General features: G+C 34.5%; 1 protein-coding gene across 3 annotated transcripts in view; it reads right to left on the minus strand.

Annotated features, from left to right (window-relative positions):
- GPR155 (G protein-coupled receptor 155) overlaps positions 1-26,065 on the minus strand; it is a 42,584-nt gene that overhangs the window by 10,293 nt on the left and 6,226 nt on the right. For all 3 annotated transcript variants that reach the window (XM_012753380.3, XM_012753374.3, XM_012753373.2), the window contains 10 exons: positions 19,893-20,292; positions 17,889-18,054; positions 16,205-16,360; positions 14,466-14,549; positions 13,698-13,815; positions 9,774-9,858; positions 9,591-9,681; positions 8,340-8,550; positions 2,737-2,841; positions 159-295 (listed from right to left, as the gene is read on the minus strand). In XM_012753380.3, the coding sequence (XP_012608834.2) occupies positions 159-295; positions 2,737-2,841; positions 8,340-8,550; positions 9,591-9,681; positions 9,774-9,858; positions 13,698-13,815; positions 14,466-14,549; positions 16,205-16,360; positions 17,889-18,054; positions 19,893-20,292 (1,553 nt within the window). The remainder of the gene's footprint in view (positions 1-158; positions 296-2,736; positions 2,842-8,339; positions 8,551-9,590; positions 9,682-9,773; positions 9,859-13,697; positions 13,816-14,465; positions 14,550-16,204; positions 16,361-17,888; positions 18,055-19,892; positions 20,293-26,065) is intronic.

Genomic DNA, 26,065 nt, shown 5'->3' on the forward strand with positions numbered 1-26,065 from the left:
CACACCCACCCTTGAACATTTAGCTCAATATTAGGATTGAGATGACCTAGCTGCTGCACTCCCGGAAAGCAGTAACTAAGTTTCTCCCTGATGACTGAATTGAAACCTTTGCCAAACATTTAAAGAAGTGACCACAAAACGAAACCAGAAATACTTACAGCAAACAGGCCAATAATGAGAAGTAAACACAGCAACACATGTCGAGTTAGTTGCTGGTCTCCGCTCTGTAGATACTGTTGTTCTTCCTGGGCTAATATGCAGCTCTGGGAGTTACAGCGACTCACACAATGATCATCTATAACACAGCAAGCACAACAATTTGTAATCAGAGCTTTTTATTTGAATGCATTTTAAATTTGTAATGACTTCCTAAGAGAAACAACAAAAAAGCACATTCAGCTCAGAATCAGTATATTATCTTAGATGAAATAAGAGAAAAGCTCTTTCATGCTGTTTTAGGAGAGTTCTAGTTGTAGAGTATTTTATTTGAAAAAAACACAAGTAGTATGCAATGGTTCCCTTTTACACTATTCAACATGTTTTATATATGTGTGTGTACAAACATAATATAATTTTTATTAATATAGTTAATTATATATCAAATTGGCTTTTAAAAATTATATATAAATATATTATATATATATATCTTGTATATATTAAATAAAGGCCAAATTAATAACTCAAGTTTCACCACTGATGAATCTACCTACTAGTCACGAATACCCTACTTTGTCTGTTAAACAAATGAACTATTATCTATTGCCTTTCATTAAAAAGTTTAAAATTTGCCTTAGAAAAGACTTTTAAGGAACCAAGTAAATATTGTACACTACGTTTTGTTCCCCTATGGACTAAAACTCAAAACACAAGCACAACTCTTCTCCAGCCTAGAATAGTGGTGAGAGATCTTTCACAAGAGACCTTTGTTTTTCTACCTCAGCTACCCTTTATATATAGTAGCAAAAGTAAAGAAAAACGTTCTTACAAAATAAATGTCTAGTCTAACATACAGTCTTATAAAAGTAAATGATTGGCCGGGCGCGGTGGCTCCCGCCTGTAATCCTAGCTCTCTGGGAGGCCGAGGCAGGCGGATTGCTCGAGGTCAGGAGTTCGAAACCAGCCTGAGCAAGAGCGAGACCCCGTCTCTACTATAAATAGAAAGAAATTAATTGGCCAACTAATATATATAGAAAAAATTAGCCGGGCGTGGTGGCGCATGCCTGTAGTCCCAGCTACTCGGGAGGCTGAGGCAGTAGGATTGCTTGAGCCCAGGAGTTTGAGGTTGCTGTGAGCTAGGCTGACGCCATGGCACTCACTCTAGCCTAGGCAACAAAGCGAGACTCTGTCTCAAAAAAAAAAAAAAAAAAAAGTAAATGATTAAAAACCACAATTCTATAGCTCCCACCCTCAAGTTAAAAGTAAAAATTTGTATTTTCTAAAGGCACTTTTCAAAAAGGACATATACACCCATAAACATGGCCTAGCATAATGGCACAGGGGAAAGTTCATAATGTTGCCAAGTAAAAAGAAAGTAGGTTCCTAAACTGTCTCTATAGTATGATCCTATTTTAATAAAAATTACTTGTATATATCTATGTGTTGAAAAATTCTAGAAGTATACCTGTATATAATAATCCTAGTTTTAAAATATTATGTACAGATATTATAAAAATAGATAAAAATAGATTTTATTGTCTTTCATTTGCCTTTTTCACACATTGTTGCCATTCAGCAATCTAAATGCAATATCTGTTTTGCCTTTGTGCTCTGCCAGGGGGAATAAATTATATTGTTAACTCTAAAAATTCTCATTTACCTATGGTCTAATTTCCTTTAGACATTAATTCATTTCAGGCTTAGGAATGATGTTAAATTATATGATTAGATGAAGTTCCTACATGATGGCTCTCATTCTATATAATTTTTGCAAAACATAATCAGAAAACTGAAGAAGGCCTTATAATTTAAAAGCATGTGCACTGCCCTTGCAAAAAAGAAAAAAAGAAAAAAAAAGCATTTTCAAGAATCAACATTATTAATGAAGAAAATGACAGGTAAGCAAAGCCTAAGGAGATTTTGGGAGGAAAAATAGTTGCTGAATCTGATTGCCTGTTGAATTTGTCAAGGGTCCTTGCTATTAGGTATATTGCATAGTGAGAAAAAAAATGAGGAGGAAAACCTGGGAATTCTAATGTAAAGAAACATTAACTTTAGCAAAGAGGCACACAGACAAAAACTGAAAGACAGTTTAACTGAATGCCAGAAAGGGTTTCCTATTAGAAAAAGTCAGTGAATGCTGGACATCTGATGTATTTTCACTTCTTTCTATGGAACCATGAATTTTGCTATTATTAAAGATTCATTCCTAGCTATCAGCAGCCAAATATAAACTCCATATGAACAACAACTACTACTGCTACTACCATATTTAATGAGTATGTATTACGGAGAACTTTTTGGGTTACATGGGTTAGACTTATTGGACAATTTGTGTGTGTGTGTGTGTGTGTGTGTGTGTGTGTGTGTGTGTGCGTATGTATATAATACTACCTATTACTACTTTGAGAAATGTTTTTAAATGAGTATTTATGTACAATTATCCTATTAGCACTTTTCTCATCTTATTTGAGAATCCATATTCTCAGTGTTTGTGGCTTCTATAGAAATTCTATGTAGCATTCTTTTGAGGCTATAAGGATAAGAAATATTCTATTCCTGAAGCCAAGAGCCACTTACTTTTCTCAAACGAAGGAGTCACAGACCCACGGGTGCTTGTGTTTGCTACTGGCTCTGTTGATGGGCAGCGTAATTCACCATTTCCCATGGAGCAGGAACAGCAACCTTTATAGATAAAATAATATGTGAAGATACAGCCCAATCACAACAGAAATGGGCAAGTTCAAAAGATGCCAAACAAAACAAAATTCACTCACAAGTACTTCCCAAATAGCCTCAGTGAAAATGTTTTTACATGATACCTATCAAAAGATATTAAAATGTGCTTATACAGAAGTTAACATGTAAAGAGTACCAAAGGCTCAGCTCCTTTACATATCATCTCCTTGTATGAGGCAAGGAAAATGTTTTCATCCATGCTGTTTTATTAGTTTCCACTGTACTTTGGGGAACTAAGAATTCAAACACTTTCCTAAAATACAGCTTTTATTTCATCACTCTTCAAAAACATGCACTAATTCAAACTCCTTAGCCTGAATGTGAAAGCTCTCTTTGACTTGGACTCACTCTCCCTTATCCAAGCACCCCTACTTTTTAACAAAAAGCCTTTATTTCAGCACAATTCTTTAAAGTCCTCTACAAACCCCATTTTTACTTGAGTCTCTAGGCCTAGGCTGACAAACATGGAATTCTCACTTTTGTTAATTCATATAAATCCTCTTTTCTTTTGAGTTCAGCTCAAAACTCACTTCTTCATATTCAATGCAATCCCTAACAAAATACCAATGACATCTTTCACAGAAACAGAAAAATCAATCCTAAAATATATGTGGACCCATAAAAGACCCAGAATAGCCAAAGCAATCTTGAGGGGGAAAAATTAGCATCACACTACCTGACTTTAAAATATACTACAAAGCTACAGTAATGAAAACTTCATGGTATTGGCATAAAAACAGACATATAGAAAGAACAATAGAACAGAATTGAAAGCCCAGGAATAAACCTATGCATCTATAGCCAACTGATTTTTGACAAAGGTACCAAAAACACATATTGGTGAAAAGACAGTCTTTTCAATAAATGATGCTGGGAAAATTGGATATCTACATGTACTTGAATGAAACTGGACTCTTATCTTTCACCATATACAAAAATCAAGGCAAAATGGATTAAAGACTTAAATATAAGACCTGGAATTATAAAACCAATAAAAGAAATATTTTATGATATTGGACTAGGCAAGGGTTTTTTAGATAATATCTCAAAAGCACAGGTAACAAAAGCAAAAGTAGATAAATGGAATTATACCAAACTAAAAAGCTTCTACATAGCAAAGGAAACAATCAACAGAATGAAGAGACAACCTACAGAATGGGAGAAAATATTTGCAATCTATACATCTGACAAGGAGTTAATATCCAAAATATATAAGGAATTTAAGCAACTCAACAGCAAAAAATCAAATAACCCAATTAAAAAGGGGCAAAAGACCTTAATAGACATTTCTCAAAAGATGACATACAAAAGGCCAACAGGTATATGAAAAAATGCCCAACATAACTAATTGTCAGGGAAATACAAACCCAAACCACAATGATATATCACTTTATACTTGTAAGAGTGACTTGTAAGTGTTGGTGAGGATTTGGAAAAGAGGGAACCTTTACACACTGTTGGTGGGAATGTAAAATAGTATAGACATTATGAAATACCGTATGCTTCTCAAAAAATTAAAAATAGAACTATCATATGATCTAGCAGTCCCACTATGGGGTATATATCAAAAGGAAATGAAATCAGTAGTCAAAGAGATATCTGCACTCCCATGTTTATTGCAACACTATTCACAATAGCCAAGATACAAAATCAACCTAAGTGTTCAACAACAGATGAATGGATAAAGAAAAGGTAGTATATATACACAGTGGAATACTATTCAGCCATAAAAAGAATGAAATCTATTTGTAATAACATGGATAAATCTGGAGGACATTATGTTAAGTAAAATAAGCCAGATATAAGACAAATACTGCATGTTCGCACTCATAGGCAGAATCTAAAAAAGTTGATTTCATAGAAGTAGTAGATGGACAGTCGGACTGGAGAACCGGGGGGCCACGAGGGGAATGGTCAATGGGTACAAAGTTACATTAGAATAAGTTCTAGTGTTTGCATGCACAATAAGGAACTATAGTCAACAATAAGATATTGTATATCTCAAAACAGCTAGAAGAAAGGATTTTGAATTTCTTATCACAAAGGAATGATAAATGTCTGAGGTGATAGATATGCTAATTATCCTGATTTGATCATTATATAATGTATACCTATATCAAAATATCACATTGTACCCAATAAATATGTACAATTATGTATCAATTAAAAATAAAATTCTTATAAAAATAAATGTCCAATTTTCTGTTCTTTAAACCCTCACTGCTTTCAAGACCTGTCTCCTTCTAGTCTAAGATGCAGTAAAACAATTACATGCTTTTGTCTTTTCAACTATGTACTGCTGAATATCTCTTGCTGGTTTATAGGTAGATTGGTTTACAGAAGTCACACTGACATATCTCTACAGAGCTATAATTTTTCTTCTGTATAGTCAGAGAACTGCATGCAGTGTCCTTTAAAACATCTCACACATATATTGGCATGGCGCTCCTTGACATGAATTATAATAGAATAATAACTTTTGTGATAAACTATTAAAATTTAATATGCTAGAAAAACAAATAATTCTTAGGCTGTGAGCCTTTCGTTGATAATGTGCTTAAATTCTTCAGTGATGTTCTTAAAACCAAAAAGATTTCCAAGTATAAAAAGTATGATCTATAATAAAGCTATTATAAATGTCTTTTTAAATTTAATATAAAGATGCCATTTCAAGGTTAAAATAGAGCCATAGAGTAATAGAAAATAAAGAGATTATATGGCCCAGCTCTCTTATGTCCAGAAACTTGAAAGTTTAAATCAGCTAAAATGAAATTTGTTAAGAAAACATATATAAGGGCTGTGCGCAGTGACTCATGCCTGTAATCCCAGCACTTTGGGAGGCCAAGGCAGGAGGCTCACTTGAGGCCAGGAGTTTGAAACCAGCCTGAGCAAGGGCCAACACCCTGTCTCTACAAAAGAAATAGAAAAATTAGCCAAGCATGATGGTGAGTGCCTGTAGTCCCAGCTACTTGGGAAGCTGAGGCAGGAGGATTGCTTGAGCCCAGGAGTTGAGGTTGCAGTGAGCTGTGATAATGCCACTGCACTTTACCCAGGGCGACAAAGCAAGACCCTTCTAAAAAAAAAAAACAAACAAAAAAAATCCCGCAAAAACCCAAAAAACCATACTATATAATATTGTTGATGGAAATATAAACATATTGTGAAAGCATAATAAAACCTTGCTCTGGAATGATACAGTCCAAATTCATAATAGTGCTTACCTCTAGGGTAAACACTTTTAAAAAGGAAAAATGTTTGATGCAAATATGACATTAACCTTTATTAATTCTAAATATGCTGCCTTATTCCCTGTACTTAATATTATTCTTCACTCAGTCAACAAACATTTAACAAATATTGAATGCTTACTCTGTGCTAAGGACTGTGATAACTGGAATACTATATTCAGATCTGAGAATCCTATTTTAAGAGAAACTAGAATGTGTCGTTGGTGTCTCATACATCTCAAACTTGGAAGGCTCAAAGTGGAGCTCATTGCCTTACCTTAAAAATCTTTTCTCTCTGAATTCCCCTTCTTAGGTAATAGCCACACAATTAAACATTCACTTAAACCAGATTCCTGGATGTTATCCTCAGTTTCTCCATTAGTCCTCACCCAGCTTCCTACCAATTACCAAACCTTGTCAATACAACTTCTCCTGAGTACAACCCCACCTGTTCATCCCACCGCTGCTGCCTTAATACACCCTGGGTCAGGCCTAACTTATTGTAAAAACTGCTAATGTAACCCTTTACTCCCAGGACAAAACCCTCACATTTTAGCATGGCATAGAATCCCCTCTGGATTTGCTTACTTTCCCAGCTTCCTCTTGACCTCTTCCCCAGACGTACCCTGAGCTCAAGCCTTACTGAACCTCTTATTATTCCCTGAATAGAAAAAATGGCCTCTCACACTTCATTATCTCTGCGTAAGTTATAGGACATTATGCATTGCATTTTTGTATGTGTGGGTAAATAAATAAAAGAAAAATGAATAAAATGTCTGAGTGATGCATAAAACTATAAAAAGTGATTACCTCTAGGGAGAAGGACTGAGGGTAAGTGAGGAGAAGACTTTAGCTTTTCTTTTTATAGTCTTTTAGAATAGTATTTGAATTCCTTACTGTAAGGATGTCTTCTTTTTACAATAAAATTTTATAAAGCTAACACATTATACTTACTATGTGCTGGCTTTACATATGTTACATCATTTTATCTATTTGTATCTATTTGTATTCCTATGAGGTAGGTATTGTCATCAGATATGGAAACTGAGGCACAGGGAACTTGCGCAAGATCAAATAGTAGCAAATCATGGACTTAGGAGTTGAACGCAGGTGATCTAGCTCCAGATCCATATTTTTAACCATTGTGTTACATAATTCTAGTTTGGGATGGAGGAAGGAAGAGAGAGAGGAAGAAAGGCAATATGAGATAGCAAGATTTGTGGGGTTTTATTCCTTCTAAGGTAAAGATATTAAAATGTATTTAAATCTTCTATCTCATTTCACTCTCTTTTTTAATCCTTTATTTATTGATATTTACTACAAATAGTTCTGAGATTAGTCATCCCTGTACTCCACAGACTCAATAAACAAAATAGGTACCACTGTTTATACTTTCCAGATTTTTGTGTATCTATGAAATCTCCACATGCATATAAAGCCAAAATACATATTGTATTGCCAAGTTCCCTTCAGGAATTGAAGCAAACCCCATAACAATTGTTAATACTCATTAACAAAGTTACTGGATAGGGTTCATATTTTCACTTATGCCAAAGATTGGCAAACATTTTCTACAAAAGGCCAGATAATATTTTAGGTTTTGCAGGCTGCTCAGTCTCTGTTGCAATGACTCTGCCATTACAGCATGAAGGCAGCCATAGATAATACATAAATAAGCATGGCTATGTTCCATAAAATTATGAGGGCATGAAATTTAAATTTCATATAGTTTTCAAGAGTTACAAAATATTTGTGTTCTTTTTTCTTCAACCTTTTAAAAATGTAAAAACCATCTTAGCTGGTGGGCCATACAAAACACGTGGTGAGCCAGATTTGGCCTGTGGACTATAGCTTGCCAACACTTGACTTATTAGGCTTCTTTTAGTTTGTTTTATTGATGGTGCCTGCCTGATACAATGTTGTTGAGTTAACAATTGTATATGCTTATAGTTTCCTAGGAAGGACCTTCTCTCAGTTGTTACTTTTATCTAAACTCTCAAGTCTGAGGAAGATTTAGGATTTAGCCAAAGATCATCCTCACAAAAAGACTTATAAACAAAAATCTAATGAATGAATTTGCAAGCTATATTACTATGATTCATGTTCTTCATTTGACAGATAGCGATGATATTCAAAATAGTTCAAGCAAGTGCCCTTAAATAAAACATTTAGAATATATGCTATAAAGGTATGTAACAGTGTCTTTAAGGATCATACTTGTTTCTGGGATAGAGCTTGTAAAAAGTTCTGGTTCATTTACTGGCGTTGGACTTTCTTCAAAAGCAGCGTTTCCAGGCTCCACTGCTTTGTGGCTCTGAGACTGGTCAAAACCTTCATAGCTTCCTGCTTGGGTGGTACGGTTCATGCACATGAGTGATACCCCAGCTATCAGAATGCTGCAGAACAGGGTTACTGCTGTGGTGATCATCTGTTGTGAGAAAAAGACGTTAGGCCACTTTCTACAACCCCATCTTGAAAATCTTGGTAGAGTAGGTTAAGGGAACTTTTTGGATGGAAAATACATCTCCACAGCTTCAAATTCTCTAGAACAGTGGTTCTTAAAAAAGGGTAAGCATGCGTAAAGAAAGTAAGTTACTTGTAGAGAAATTAGGGTTTGCTTGTAATCATATAAGTTTTCTAGATGCTTTCATTGTACAGCAATTGGTTACCAGTACAGCCATTAGTTTCCTTTACAAGTGATCTAAATGATTTCTTACAGACCTTAACTTCTTAACCTTCTTAATCTTCTTAACTTCTTAACCTTAACTTCTAAGTTTTTGCTTACTTTAATATGTAGTTCAAGAGTACGTCAGTCAACTAGACACTTTTTTATGGCAATGATACTAAACATAAATAATTATAGTTAATATTTATTGAGCACTAATTGACAGCACTAGCCTCAGTCTTTTATGTATATAATCATATTTGCTCTCACAAAAACTCCATCAAATTCAAAATTTAAAAACAGAAAAAGGTAAGGAATAAAAATTATTTGGAGAAGTTTTTTTAAAAGTACACATCTTTCGGCCCTAGCCCTAAAGAATTCAGCAGGTCTTACAAGCTTCCTGCTCCCCAGCTTTTCCAGTACACTTTTCCCCAGACACTTTTTGTTCTGAAATTTATATTTATGATAGGATTAAGAGTCAAGAATTTGACCTTTATTATTACTGCTAACTTATTAAATAGTTTTAAATTAATCACTCTTTCCTTTAGTAGTGAAAACATAATTCATAAGTGTGTTTAAGAAGACTCAAGTTTTAAGCAGTTAGAAATCTTGAGCTAAAATGGATTTAGACATGCAAAATGTTCACCACATTTTGAGGTGTGGCAAAGTGATCTAGGATCACCAGTATGACATGCAATAAGTTGGAATAGGTTTTCAAAGTTAATTTTAATGTATAGAAAGGCACATTAACAAGCTAAAAAGAAATGTTCTCAAGAACAGAATTGCCAATAAACTCTTCTGACCTGCTCTTTTCCATAAAAGAAGGCTGAGTCAATGCTATCTCCATTGTGTTTTCCAGTTATCAAAAGAACACCAACAAGGAGAGCAGGGATTCTGTTATAACAAGGATTGAGAGAGAAAAAGAGAGAATGAATAGTAACTGTGTATACAGAAACAGGTAAGCAAACAGAACACTACCAACTTACCCCCAGCCAGATATTATGATGATTCCAACAGGAATTTGTACCCTCTCTCGCTTTTTCAAAAGAAACAAAGAAATTGCTAGGAGGCCTAAGAACAAGAAATAAAGATTGAAAGAGAGAGAATTACTCAACAGTGATCAGACCTCATGGAACTTTATTTCCTTTTTTTTCCAAACCAAATTTATTTCAGTAATAGTCTTTTAACAACATGGCTTGCTGCTCAGAAAAATTCTTTTCCACAGTGTTGGGTTTTTATTTTTAATTTATTATTATTATTTTGAGACAGAGTCTCACTCTGCTACCTGGGCTAGAGTGTCGTGGTGTCAACCTAGCTTACAGTAACCTCCAACTCCTGGGCTCAAGCGATCCTACTGGCTCAGCCTCCCGAGTTGCTGGGACTACAGGCATGCCTGGCTAATTTTTTCTATATATGTTTTTAGTTGTCCAGCTAATTTATTTCTATTTTTAGTAGAGATGGGGTCTCACTCTTGCTCGGGCTGGTCTGGAACTCCTGAGCTCAACCAATCCACCCGCCTTGGCCTCCCAGAGTTCTAGGATTACAGGCGTGAGCCACCACGCCCGGCCAATATTTAATATTTTGATTTTCAATTTTAGGTAGTCCTAGATATGGCCAGTGGCATAAGGATTATATAATTATGTTAGTATCCCCTCTTCTGGGACACATCTGGTGTGTTTATTCATGCTTGTAGACTTCTCTTACAACCATTTTGCTGTCTGTGTTCCCTTGAGATATTAATAGCTGGCTAAGTCATTTTGACTCACATACTTAGGAGTATAAGGGAAAACAATGTCTGGAACTTTATTTCCTTTTTTTTTTTTTGGAACTTTATTTCCTTTTTTTTTTAAATCAAATTTATTTCAGTAGTAGTCTATAGTTTTGGGCCTAGAATTTATTCCTTTTAAATAAATGCTGTCCCAATATTTTGAAGCAAGTTTTCCAAATTCAAAATCATTCATGTTTTCCCTCCTATATTATTTCTTTTACTCAAATCTTCTTGTTTTACCTGTGAGAACTTTTTTCCAAAAGCCCTAATCATTTTATTATTTTGACTTACGTGTTTGGAATCTAAGTATAATTGAAAAAATTTTTAACTGTATACAGAAAAGTTGTAAAAATAAAAACCACCCCATTGTGTTGCTGCCAAGAAGTATAGGTAATTCTTTACATGAGTAATGTTTTTAGAAAATACTCTAGTGTTATGATGGAGCTTAATACAAATACATTATGAACTTAATACAAACACAAATGTTTTGAAGTTCTTGAACTTTCCTTATACTTTATATGTAATTATTTATATGAGTAAAATCTTATTTAATAAATTCTACACAGCTATAAAATCTTAGAACTTGAATGTTGGAAGGGACCTCTGTTTTAGAACCCCTTCATTTTATATACAAGGGTTTACCCAAGTCACACAACCAGCAGAGGGCAGAGCGGGACTAGAAATCCAGCCTTCCGACACACGTTCTTTAACTCTATCAGTGTTTCTCAAACTCGGATCTGTGAACCTCTGGGGTTCCTAAGATATATTCTTCAGGATTTAGAAGTTTCTATGAGAAATTTTAAGTCTTTTTCGTTTATTTTCAATGATAGTCATTGTGTCCACCTTTTAACCAAAGTACAGTCTCTGGATTTCATACCTTACATTGGTTTTATATTAAGTTTGAGTCAAGTGAAGGCCAAATTCATAACATACAGTCCAGATGAAAGTTCTGCGAAATAAAAGCAGTGAGATAACCAGGCCATAACCTCGTATATTTCCACGTATATGAGGTAAAGGCAACCCAAACTCAAAAAAGCCACAGCAGAGAAGTAAATTCCATTTTATATTTAAAGCAATGATTTACATTAGCAAAATAAGATCTTTTGTCACGTTAAATAATGTTGCTAATTAGAATTATTGGGTTTGTAATTTTGTTTGAATAGATTCTGAATTTGCTTTGGTTTTATAGTTATGTATTAGCTGTATATAAAGAATTCATACCTAGATTTAATATTGTACGGATTGAGTAACACTATGCTAGAATTACTTTAAAAAAAAATTGAGGCTCTTGAGAATTGCTTTTCCCTCGATACATTTGTATACTCTACAGTTTCAGGTTTTCAAAGCACAAGGGAAATAAGTAGCCAATCACAAAAGTGCCATATGTGTTACAGTAGCAAGGGCAGTCTTTAAAATTCTCGTGTTCATCATTCTTGCCTTGTGAAAAGAAGCATATACTAAAAGGCAAACTCTATCCTTGGATCTCTCACTTTTGAGGCTGTGGGAGCCCCTGGCTGAATCAGTTTAACTCTTTGGGCCTATTTCCCACTTTGCAAAACAAAGGATTAAAACTAGACTGGTGTTTCCTAAAGTATAAAGGCCATACGTGGCACAAAGGTGAAAATTTTTGAACTAGTTATGCATTTATTTTAATATGTGTTTTAGACAATTAGCACATGAAACCCAGGATTTTATTGATAAAAGGCTGGTCTGATGAAGGGGAAAAATGAGTCAAATTAAGGAAAAAAAAACAAGTGGTATGCAGATATGCCAAAAAATTGTGAGGATGGTATGTAAATGAGTGAAATTAAAAATAGCTGAACAAGATGATTTAAAATGACACTTTTAGGTCTAAAATTCTGTTGTACCATAATAATCTGAAGGTTGAAGAGCACCTTTACGAGGGTTAGGGAATTTAGAACAACCTCTTTAAGTAGATTTTGGCATAGATGCTTCAAGAGGGTTTTAGAGAGGCATGGGGCTTTTTGATATGTTGATCTATTTGCTGCTCTCTTATTATAAAGTTAACCTGAATAAACCTAGTTATTAGAGATCAAGTTGGTTCATCTATATTTGGACCAACTTGATCCAATCAATATAAAGTCTTTAGGCTTTTTTAACTTAACATCTCATGAAAACTCTCACGCTATGCAAGGTATACTTGCCTTTAAGAAGCACAAACCATCTTCTGTTTGCACTGAATTTTTCATTTCATAATTCCTTACCACATTGTTGCTTCACTTCAAAAGGCTTTTGACTTAGATGGGGCTTGCTTTTGATCCCAAAGGCATGAAATTAAAGGTCTGTCCTTTGTAGCCACTTCCTGACACTTACCTCCTACCATTCTACAGTTTCCTTTTATGTGCCATTTACAGGTTCAAATTTATGGTGTGAATACAAAACAACCAGACAGAATTTTTCACAAGCATAACAGAATATATGCATCCAAATAAATATACTTCAAAATAGCAATGTGCTAAAACATTTTAAATATCCTTATTGGAGCCAGTTGACATGATAAAGTCTTCCTTACTGGGTTCTCTTCTATTTCCATACCCTTTTATTCTCTTAGTTTTCTTGTTCTCACATTACCTCTTTTCCTCCTATTTAATAACTATTACAGTTCCACATGTTGAGTGCCTGCCATATACCAGATATAAATACTCATATTTCATTTCATCCTCAAAATAACTCTATAAGGTACTGTAACCCAGATTTACAGATGAGGAAACTGAGGTTTCAAAAGTTAAGTCATTTGCAGAGCCAGAAGTTTTCTGTTCAGTAGGACTCTAATAGTGAGCTCTGGGATATACCTCATGATTCTCTGTCCATTCTCTCATTTCTCCACCTGCCTCCAGTGCCTGCCCTCTTCTTGTCTCCAAAGGGGAGTGCTGACAGTGGCCTAGAGCCAAAGACTCTGAGGAAAAGAACCATGTGACTCCACAAGGTCCTGAGCCCAGGCAGAAATAGAGTGCATAAGGAAAAGAGCTCAGCTTTGCAGACCCTCTGTTGGTGGGCATAACTGCTTGAGTAAATGCCATGATCCTGTACTACAGATTTCAAATAGATCACTAGAAGCTGTGGTTTCTGGGGTTGGGGGAGAAGGGAACAGACCTCAATTTCCATTCACAAGCCAACTTACCTGTCCACAGGTAGGTGCTATAGAGGGAGCTGTATAATAGAACAAACACCAAAATTTGTCCAACAAAATTTTTTTCTTTAACAAAATTCCATATCATCATTCCAGCACAGACAATAGACTAAAAAGAAAATTATTAAAAGACTTTGTAAATAGCTAAGAAAACCATATAATTCAATATCATCACAGAAAATAACTATTAATTAATAGCCAGTTATATACATGTTTTATTCACAGCAAATATAATTACTCATTTTAAATTATTGCTAATTATCAACAATTACATCCTAGTTATACTAAAACTTCAAGCTTTATAATAAAAAACCCTCTTATACAGAGTCTTTAACAATGTACATATTCAATCAAAACAGATAATGACTACATTCTAAATAGCAACCTAATTCCTGTATTTAGTAATAGTGAGTTTAGCATAGAAAATGCTAAACTTCCTTCCATTATAATTTGAGACATGCAAAGTTTAACTAGAAAAATTAAGGTTGTGAGAGAGTTCAGTTTTTAATAATTCATTTATGTCTATTAAAAATGCAGAGTTATCATCAAATGCCATCATTAGCCTCAACTTTAGATAGTTCAAGACCTATTGTGATATTTAATATATTATGCATAAACTAATTGTAATCAAATTGTAATTGACTGCATTTGGAAATACTCCTGACTTTATAATAGGAAAAACCTAGCGAAGTAATTTTCTCCTATAGTATAATAATCCATGAGAAGAATATAGTTCTAAATATCTGTGGGTTTACTAACCTGAGCAACGAGTAAATTCGTTGTAAGCATATGAGGAAGCTGTTTATATTTCTTACTCAAAAGAAGAATAGCCAGAGACCAGATCTTGAAGATAAAAGGTTCAAAAGTTATTCACAGGTTTTAATCAGTATAATTACTTATTAAATAACACATTGATTAGTCTCTTTAAAGAATCCTCTTGGTCTTGATTCAGAAAAAATTCCAATATTTTATTTACTTTAACCTGTCTAGTTCCAAAGAGGTAAATTACTATATCTGAAGTAAAATAAAAAGCATGGAGAGATCCCATAGCAAATTAACTGTCCAAAAATTACAGGATCTTTAATAACTAATGCCTTGGCCAGGACCATGTTCTAACTACAGCTACATTCAGCACCTGGGATGGGTCACAGGGTCATAGGCAACTAATCAGGAAAAGGGCTTTAGTGGGAGATACAGTTATAATGTACTATTCTAAGTTCTTCCTTTTTGATTCCCACCATATTGGCTCATGAGATATCTAAATTCCAGGCTGCCTTCAAACAACACACACCACCCACCCTAAGACTAATTGTTTTGTGTTCCGTGTATTTAAAAGAACTGGGTTTCTACTCCACCTACATAGTAGCCAGGTAAGTATCCTAGTTGATTTCCTTCTTTCTGTCCTCATTGCCAATTGAAATTTATATAGTCTTTTCCCCCAAATTGCTCTCTTATCTACCAATGGGCATAGATTTTAAGAATATGTAACAGAAGTGGAATTTCTTAAAAATTACATTAATTACCCATTTATTTGTTGCCAATATACATATTCATCCCTACCCCCTTTCCTTTACCTGTCAATGTTGCCCTTTGTTCCAGTCAGAATACTGTTTTAATTCAATAGGCAACTTGATCTATAAGATACTCTAGTTGTCAAATGCTTAACTATTTAATTTGAGCTAGATATATCCAATTTGAAAAGTAACCTAAAGTTTTGTTAACGTTAAATATGCGGTTGGCCTTGATTCCAGAGATCCCTTCTGACCCCGTGATTCTACAACAGCTAGCATTTGTATAGTGATTCATCATTTGCAAAATGTTTTTCACATATCTCATTTAATCCTCAAAACAACCCATAGAAATATGTGAAATTATCTTTATTTTATAGCTGAGAAAATAGAAGCTTAGAGATATATTGCTAGTTTGTGATAGGGGTAGGTTTTTTGTTTGTCTTCTGTGGTTTTTTGTCTTGTTTTGTTTTTGTGACAGTCTTGCTCCATTCCCCTGAGTATAGTGCAGTAGTGTCATCATAGCTCACAGCAACCTCAATCTCCTGGGCTCAGGTGATCCTCCTGAGTAGCTGGGACTACAGAAATACCACCATGCTCAGCTAATTTTTTCTATTTTTGGTAGAGAGGGGGAATCTTACTCTTGCTCAGGTTGGTCTCGAACTGCTGAACTCAAGTGATCCTCCTGCCTCGGCTTCCCTGAGTGCTAGGATTATAGGCCTGAGCCACCTCGCTCAGCCTGGGCTAGTTTTGATAGGAGTCAAATCCACACCTGACTCAATCTTATGCTTTGTCCACTATACAACTCTAACTCCCAACTGGAAAGAAAAAACTCAGTTAATCAGAAAGTTGATACTATGTTTTATGGGCAGGCTTTATTAGCTTTCTCTATTTCATAAGAAACCAGATTTTAAATTCCTTTCTATTACCAAGCTATTCTCAAAACTCATTCTGTGGTTTCCATTCATGTTTACAATGAAACATACTTACCAAAGAGACCAGGCTGATAATACTTATATCAAAACTAACATTCTGGATGGCATATGCCAATGGCTTAGGGTCCATAGTGGGAAAGGTCAGTAACCAGGCAGAAACGTACATGATGGGAGCGGACACAAATGTGCTTATTACCATTCCTGAGGTTATCTGCAAAAATGAAATCAAATTGAGGAGTCACACTCTCACTTAATTACCTTAAACTTTAAATAACCACAGCACACTAAAGCATACTAAAATAAAACCCGGAGTTAGTAAAGACATCGTAAAATCCAGCATGTTATCCAATGCCATATTTTCCATTTCTGAGAGTCCTTAAAAGAAAACACAGTTAAGTGTCCTTGGTTCCTCTTCCAATCTATGCTTAATTTATATTTATACATAACAAATAGTAGAAATTCCCCCATCCCTTTATTTTTTGAGAGTCTCACTCTGTTGCCCCAGGTAGAGCTCCTGGGCTCAAGCAATCCTCCTGCCTCAGCCTCCTGAGTAGCTGTGACTATAGGCACGTACCACACCTGGCTAATTTTTTTATTTTTAGTATAGACAGGGTCTCTCTTGCTCAGGCTAGTCTCAAACTTCTGACCTCAGGCGATCCTCCCACTAGGGAGGACCTAGCAATCCTCCCAGAGTGCTAGGATTACAAGAGTAAGCCACTGCTCCAGGCCTACACATTCCACTGTTGATGGTTATCTTCTAGGTTCTAGACAGTAAATCATATCAACGATCTAACTAAACCTGTGAACAGTTTCCTTCCATACTATTTCATAAAACATAGGGCAAAAATGCAATTCAAAAAGAGAAAAATTACCATGCAAACACTTTGAGGATTAAATAGAAATGACCTTCATTAAACAATGGAATTCCTTTATATTTCATAATCATTTGCTCTAATGCTGTAGGTAGCATGTGCAATGTCTAAGCATACACTTAGACATTGTTAATAATTTGGTGTTAATTGATTTTAGCTGTTTCTTGAAGTTGGTTATGTGGTATTTTGTATCTGATGGTTGAATTATCTTTTTTTTTTTTTTTTTTTTTATTTTTTTTTTTATTTTACTAGCTCAGGTTACTCTCAATGATGGTTGAATTATCAATGAACAAAATACATTATTTTCCTCAAAATTTTGAAAGTTACCCTTCTGTAAATAACTTTTAGCCTTCAGTATAAGTATAGAAATAAAATAATTGAAATTTCAAAAGACTAATGAGGGTTGGGCATGATGGCTCACATCTATAATGCTAGCACTTTGGGAGTCTGAGGCAGGAGGATCACATATGAATGAATGAATGGACAGACTAATGAAAAATGTCATGGCTGAATAAAGGTCCCAGATTACATAACTGTTGTTACATGATGTTACACAATGCCTCTTTACTTACAATGAGGTAGTTCATAGACATCAGATTCCCATAAAAACAATGTTGTGTTGTATGTTTTAAAAATTCACTTTCCTACTAAACACACAAATAATCAAACTTAGGAGGAGGGGATGGGTATATACAAACATAATGAGTGAGATGTGCAACGTTTGGGGAGTGGTCACGCTTGAAGCCCAGACTTGAGGGGGCATGGCAATATAGATGCCCATGAGGAGCATGGGCAATATACATAACCTTAACATTTGTACCCCCATAATATGCTGAGAAAAAAACTTAGCAAGTAGTATATACATACAATTTCTACTTCCATGTTGAACTGTGTTGCAAAGATAGCTACTCCTGGTGCTACAGGAAAGACACCATACAAAAATGCATAATTCGATAAACTTGTATGGTTCACGACACTGTCACCCTTGTCTAAGAATTCCACCATTTCTCTGCATAGGAGTGGCAGCACCAAGCTGAAGAAAGAAGAAATACATTATTTACTTGATATTGAAGTGTGCTTGTCCCCAACTCATAGATTGCTCTGGTGAATTTGGTATTAGGTTATTCTTTTTCTCCTGCCCAGAAGATATATCTATTTGCACGCACATATTCTGCGCATACCTACTTCTGAACATTTTGTTAAAGAATCAAGAATTTAACTTGGAGTCATTTAAGGTCTAAAAATATTCTGGAAATACTTCACAGATCAGAGATAAGGCAGAAAACCCAGATTTTTGTTGTCCTACAAATAATTTCCTTGCAAAAATTTCATAAAAATTGCAATTATAGCTGCTTTCTTGCTTCCTCTGTTGGTTCACTGAAACATTAAAAGAAAAATGTTGACAATCTGAGTAAAAACTTCTTTCAAGAAAATTACTAAACTCCTTTTTAGAAAAAAAAAGATGAACTTTAATTATGATTAGGGGTTTAAATGGTTCAGTTAATGATAACAATGCTGCTCAAAAACACTCCAAAAACCTGTAGAAAAATAGGTATCTTACAATTAGTTCTTCATCTTCGTAAATATAAAAAGGGTTAGCAAAGGGGACTGAAACAACGGAACAGAAAATGAGTGAAATCCAGACCTGGGGAAGAGTCAATTATTAAACAAATTCTTCAGGATTCCATATAAAGAACATGTCAACAGTAGCTGAGCTAATGGGACTCTCCCTTAAAAAATAACAAGACTAAGGTTGGTAACATTATCCTGGCAACACCTATAGAGATGCTCTGGGATGCAGTAAAGAACTACTGTTATATTTATTTTTTTAATTAAAAAGTTTATTTTCATAAATTTTAAAAAGTTAAAATTTTAAACTAATTAAAACTTAATTTTAAATTAAAATTTATTTTTAAATTAATTAACATTTAATTAAATATTAGATATTTAATTTGATTCTTATTGGACATTTTAATTAAATCAATATCTAATAAGAATCAAAAAATCCTCAAAATTAAGTTAGAATATTTAAATTCTACTTATAAGTGGAAGTTGATAATACTATTATTGTTAGAACTATATTTATTACTGTGGAATACTAATTAACACTTTGTTTCTAAGGAGCATAAAAGCACCATAAATAACTTTCAGTCTTATATTCATTTTTATTATTTTGAAAAATAAACACTATATTATATTAAACTGGTCTCATGAATTTAACTGTCTATATAAGAGCTGAATTCCACAATTAAGTATGCCTGCAATATTTGAGATAATCTTGCAGTAAAATTATGTAACCTGTACCATGAAGTATAAGCAAGGAGAAGCACTATTAACTAAGGGCTGATAAAAACTTTTTATTTGACAGGCTGGGACCAGATGGCTGTTAATAATGCTTCATATTCACTCACCTATATTTAAAAAGCTCAATTAACCTCAGAATTACAAAATATTTTCCCCAAATTCATGGGCAATAAGGTTTATATATATTAAAAATTACTGTTCTCATTATTACTAAGATGCTTTTGCCTTTAGGATTTTAATAGGTTTAAAAAACTCAGAAGTCCTGCAAAATTGCCTTAAAAACATATTATCACACTGATACATTAAGAGATATTAAGTAAACTTTACTTAAAAACTGAAGTGAAACCAATCATCTCTGATAGTAAAATGGAAAGAATAATCTACACAGTATATGGAAATGACTTTCCACAATACACCAACATCACATTTTCTTTTAGATCACTACTACTTTATAAGGGGGGAATCATTCATATTCAAGGGCAAAAATAGTCACAGACACATCCCAATGAATTGACTAAATAAGGCTTTCACAAAGTTCAATTCCCAAATTAAATAAGTGAAACTTACAGTTTAGCTGTGATGAGAAGAGTTAGTACAACAAATGCTGACTTCTTCAGTTTCTTTATTTTCCCTACCATCGTAAGACCAAGATAAAATAGGGCCGATCCAGAAAAAGAATTTCCAAGTCCATCAAGAAAATTTTCTATATATACAGGCACCTTTCGATCAAGAATAAAATTGAAGGCAATACCAATAAAGACCATAAATACTATTGGGTTCTGTAATACACGCAGAAGTCCAAGTCCCACAATTTTTACTTTGTTTTGAGAAGCATTTTGAGTATCTTTCCATTTCTGGATTTCACAAAAGATAAATCCTATAGGGTTTAACATCATAAGAGATATTGGTGCCACCAAATAAATATACTCGAGATATTCTGGGTATGTAGTTTGATACAGAGCTTCAACTGCAAAACAAGAATATTAATTTTTCAATGATTATTACAAAAACACATAAATATGTACATAACATTTTCTTCTGTGCTTAATTATAGCAATTGTTAAATAATCTAAATAGTTCCAAATGACCTCATTTGCCCATTTTGGAAAAGTAAATTTTAGTAATAAAGCTGAAAAAAAGACCATAATAAATATCATCTGGCTTACAAAATAACAGTCAACTTTAAAAATTATTTTTAGTAAAAATGCACTAATTTTTACTATCTAGGGGATAAAATTATTCTCCAAAAAAGGGCATAATTGTAGAATTTTTAAAAGAAACAATTCAAAGTAAAAATCTAACAATGAACTAAACATTTAAGTAGTAATAGCAACAACGTGGTTGTCGGTACCCATGGAGAGAGCAGTTTTACTGGAATGGTGAGGCAGAAGTCAGATTACAGAGGATAGAGGAGACGGTAGGGGACAAGGAACTAAAAAATGAGCACTGATATGGAGTCCACAGTGTACAGGAAAGAAGTGAAGATGGTAGATGGCTGACAGAATGTGGAGGCATCAGAGACTGCAGGCCCCTATGAAGCCCAAGAATTAAGTGCAGTTGGAAGTGTAGGTGGTCAGAGTAAGTCAGATAGTGAGCTACTGAATTTAGTATTTTCCAGATGACTAAGTCCAGGATGTGGCCGTAGGAGTTGGTGAGTGAAATGGAGTAAAGCAAAAAATCACTGGAGATGAGGTCAAGGAACTGAGAGAGGGCGGACCATTTGACAGATGGTTCACAATGCTAGCCACAGTTAAATAAGAAGATGGCAAAACACAGATAAAGAAGACCACAGTGAGCCAGATATTAAGGTCTTCGATGAATGAGGGGGAATGACTAGAATGACACCAGCAGGTGACAGCAATGAGATTGAGTGGTCTAGACAGCATGAACCTCAAAGTATAGTTTTTTAACAACAGAGCAGACAGTAATGGCTTAGCAGTAGTCCACAGTAGTTATGGGGATCCCAGTCCTACCCACCATCGCCCATGTGGTATGCAGGCTATGCCAAAATGAACAGCCTCCATCTGAGAGGAATGAAAGGGAATGAATGCCTTCAAGGAAGCCCAGTGAAGATGCTAAAGAAGTAGAACTAGAAAAGTGGATCTAAGAAATGTTTGGGAGGGAAATACAGTGGAGTCACATCAGTGCACATTTAACTAACACAAATTAAACTGCACCCTCTCAGGAAAACAAAACCTTCATATTTTTCCCCCTGTAGCATGTTTTCAAGTACAAACCAATCATTTCACCTGCTGTTCATTGAGGAAGAACAATAGTATAGAAAAAAACTGTGTTAGACTTATGGGAAATGGTATAATATAGACAAAGTATGTGTGCTGTATTTTGTGGGTGATTTAAGGAATTGTCTCAAGGGTTTAGGTATACCTGATGACTTTAGATCCTAACCACTGCACAAGATGTGTTTCCTTATCCCATGAGGGAGGTGTGTGGATTGGATCAGACTTCTAGCAGTTTCCTGGTGGACTGGGGGCAACTTAGAGCCTTGGAGTAAACAACCTAGTCTCTAGGCACATTTTTGGCAATGGAAGTGTACATTATACAATCTAATGTGCACAAAGGCTAATTTGTAATTGATTTGAAGTTGAGAAAGATAAAAAAAGAACAGCAACAGTCATTCACAAGGAGAGAGGCAATCATGTGAAAAAATGTAAAAGATTAGGTTTCTCAATTTACATGAAGATAAAGTGACACAGGTAGGAAAATATATTTGTTTACTTAATCAGGATATGTAAGTTCAGTTAATGTTATGCACATGTACCGTTAAAGTTATGTAACTAGATTATATAACCTTTAGAAGTTCATGTTTTTCTCAAGCTAAAACTATTTGTATAAGATTCAATCCCCATTTTCTCAGTTAAGCACCTTCAGAGGTTATAATATTTCCAAAATGAAACAGTGGTTAAAAACATTTGATTATATAAAATTTCACAAATTCTTTCCACTGATTTCCAAATTCAATATGCTAGTTCTATAACATTTAGTGGTTTTCTTTCATGTTTAAGGTTTCATCTTTTAAGTAAAAAACAATACTTTTTCTAACTATTTCTAGATAGCTATACTTCTGATTAGATATCCTAACTCAAGAGAAAAGTGTCCATACCTGCCCACCACTCAATTTTTAAAATAGAGTGTATATTTTGGAAAAGTCTTGTGTTCTTAATCTGAGTACAAGAATTTTTCCTAAGCAGCTACAATAAATGCATAAGGTGTTTCCTCTGACAACACAGCTACAATTCTGCAGTCTACTCAAAGCCCCTTATATAATTGCCTTTTTCCAGTAATTTACTTTCCTGGCATACTAGCAGTCAATGACCATCATATAATGAACCTCCATTGTTTGCTCAATGCAAATTTGAACAACAGTTTTTTATGTCTGGCCAACCACCAAGTCTTTTCCTCTTTAGCAGGATCTTTTGTATTTTCTCCTCTTGATTCTTCCCACTATCATTTCTTAAAAATCTCAAAATTAGATTACTTAATGTGCTTACCAACCAATATTCTTTTGTTTATCTCAACCACCTCCTTTGTACATTTTATTCACTGCTAACAGTACCATCTAAATCTTAGCTTTTAAAAGTTAAGATTTTCCCATGGCTCTCACAGCCCACAGAACAGCTAGAAAACCTCTCTTTTGACATTCATAGCCCTGTCTCCACAATTGGCCCCTTATTTATCCAACCTATCTCTTACTACTTCTTAATGCAAAGACTCCATCAGTCTGGTTTTCTTGTTTGTTTCTTCTTTTTCCATCAGCCAGTTTAATAACATAGTTATACCAGGCAAACATCCTCTTCATAATTACTAGTTCTACATGCTGACCATACCATCATCCTTTAACTTCTTGAAATTTTTCTTTTTTTACTTAATGCTTAAGGCCTGTCTCTGGTACTACTTCTTCCACCAAGTCTTCAATCTACATTATTAATTTCCCCTTCTCTGGAATGCTGTGATACTTTGCTTCATATTAGTGCCACTTCTCTAAGTTCCTTGAAGGTATCATTTTTTTTTTTTTTTTTTTGAGACAGAGTCTCGCTTTGTTGCCCAGGCTAGAGTGAGTGCCATGGCATCAGCCTAGCTCATAGCAACCTCAAACTCCTGGCTCAAGCAATCCTCTTGCCTCAGCCTCCCGAGTAGCTGGGACTACAGGCATTCACCACCATGCCCGGCTAATTTTTTGTATATATATTAGTTGGCCAATTAATTTCTTTCTATTTTATAGTAGAGACGGGGTCTCGCTCTTGCTCAGGCTGGTTTCGAACTCCTGACCTTGAGCAATCCGCCCGCCTCGGCCTCCCAGAGAGCTAGGATTACAGGCGTGAGCCACCGCGCCTGGCCTTGAAGGTATCATTTTATAACCCACAGTCCCCAGTACAATGCTGAGCAAATCTGAAAATACTTGCTGCATCTGACACGTCTATGAATGTCAAAGGTTTCAGATATAGAAAGATGTATTTTATAACACACGGTAATTTATATCTGATTGTTATCAGTTAATCCATTTCTTTTTGTATCCATTTTTAACTTGATTTTTGCTTTATACAAAATTATCTTTAATTGACAAAAATTATATATATATCATGTACAACATGTTTTGAAATATGTATGCACTGTGGAATGGCTATATCGAGCTAATTAACATATGTATTATCTCATATGTTTATCATTTTTTGTGATGCGAACACTTAAAATCTACTCTTTTAGCAATTTGCAAAAATACAACACATTGTTATTCAACCATTGTCACCATGTTGTACAATAGAGCTCTTAAATGTATTATTCCTCCTAACTGAAATTTTGTATGCATTTAAAAAAATTTTTTATACATTCTGAATATTTATAAAGCAGGTTACTATTGAGGTATTTCAAGTCAGCTGAACAGGTATACAAAAGCAAAAGAAGTATGGTCTAGTGGGACAGCAAAAAATTGTGATTCAATAAATATTTGTTAAATCACTAGAAGATTAGGGTTTAACACAGGAATTCTAGTCTACTTCTGCCATTCATTTGCATAATTACTTAACATTACATCTTTCCCTATAAATTGGCAGTGCTTCTCTTTTGTTATTAAAGATAGTTTTTCAAATCTGAAAAAAATATATATGAAAGCAGTGACTATAGTAACTAAAATTAGATTTATAATCATTGTATCAACTTTTAAGTTCTAATTAATTAATGATAATAAAAAAGGCTCTTGGAGAGAGGGGAGAATCCCATCATAAGGAGTTATTATACAGCTTTGGAGGACTAAGAGACAAAATTAGCCACCTACTGTGCCTCCTATTTTGATTCCTGCAGGGTTTCAAGGCCTAGCACATAACACAAAGACCCAGACAAGATCATTCTATTATTTAATGGCATATAGTTAAATGCTTCCTTTCCTTTCTGTTTACAGTTCAAGCACTGGAGCATAATTATGATTAGTAAGGGTACTTATGCTATCAGCATTGTTTGAAGAATAAATTATAGGATTTAACTATGCCCTATTAGTATCTTTTAATGACAGAGGCAGGGAAGCATTCTGATTTGCTGAAATCAACATTTCACCTTGGTAGATTCTTGGGTTCTTCTCACACTTGGATTTTAAAGTACTTTTGAAAAGAATGGGTCTAAAAAACAGTAAGCTTCTTTTTTAGTCTATAAAAATGCTCTATTCTGTCACTTGAATAAAGTCATTAAATGTAATTTCATAGACCACTACAGTTGTCATAGTATATACGACAAGGAAACATCTTTTTTATTTATTCATTAATTTATCTATCTTCTCTTTGCATTTCCTGAGTCATCTATAAATTAGACAAATGTGGAAAAAATGTAGTCTTTTTTTAAAATGATGTCTTAAAAGGACATTTCTTATAACCCATGATCAATGCCCATCTGTAAATAAGAGAGTGAGAATTTCTTGGAGAGATCATGAAACAAGTAGAAAGAAAGGTCTTCTGTCTGGAGACAGACTTCTCTGTTCACCCTGTGCAAGCCAGAAGGCAGAGGGCACAGGCAGCAATACTACGTAACCTCACAGGGAGCAGAAATACAGCCCTTACAGTTCTGCACCACACCTTCCAACAGGTATATGAGAAAGCACTTCTGTCTATACTACTGATTTTTAGTAAAGTCATAGTCTACAACCTAATGTTATAAGAGCTCTTATTATCATGATTAAAAAACAAACAAAAAAACCAACAAAAATTATACCTCAAAATCGACAAATATAATCATGGAAATTTGAGCTAGTACACTGATAGAAACATAATTATTACGAGATTCACTGATTTAATGTGGGAATAAGAAAAACAGTGGTGAAATGGATGATTATATTTTTTATTTGGAAGTTCTGCCTTGATGTGAAAATGGGATAACTCATCAATAGGTCCTTTTTCACAACTACTCATTTTATGCAGTATTTTTAAAATAATACAGAGAAAAAAAACCTTTGATTCTTTCTGAAACTAATATAGTACAAGTCTGGTGGAGTCTTCTGAAGATTAAGTTGGCGTGTTATATAACTATGGCATAAGAGAATGCCCAGGATTTGGAACCAGAAGACCTAGGTTTGGGTCTCAGTCACCTGTTAGCTGTGTGACCTGGGATAAAACATTTAAATCTCTCTAAGCCTGTCCCCTTGTTTGAAAATGAGGATAATAATATCTGCCCTACTCAAATGAGATAAGTATATAAGAAAGCACTCCATAAACTATAAAGTTACGAATATTAGTTCTGTT

Source organism: Microcebus murinus, chromosome 8 (genome assembly GCF_040939455.1).
Source record: "Microcebus murinus isolate Inina chromosome 8, M.murinus_Inina_mat1.0, whole genome shotgun sequence".
NCBI lineage: Eukaryota > Metazoa > Chordata > Mammalia > Primates > Cheirogaleidae > Microcebus > Microcebus murinus.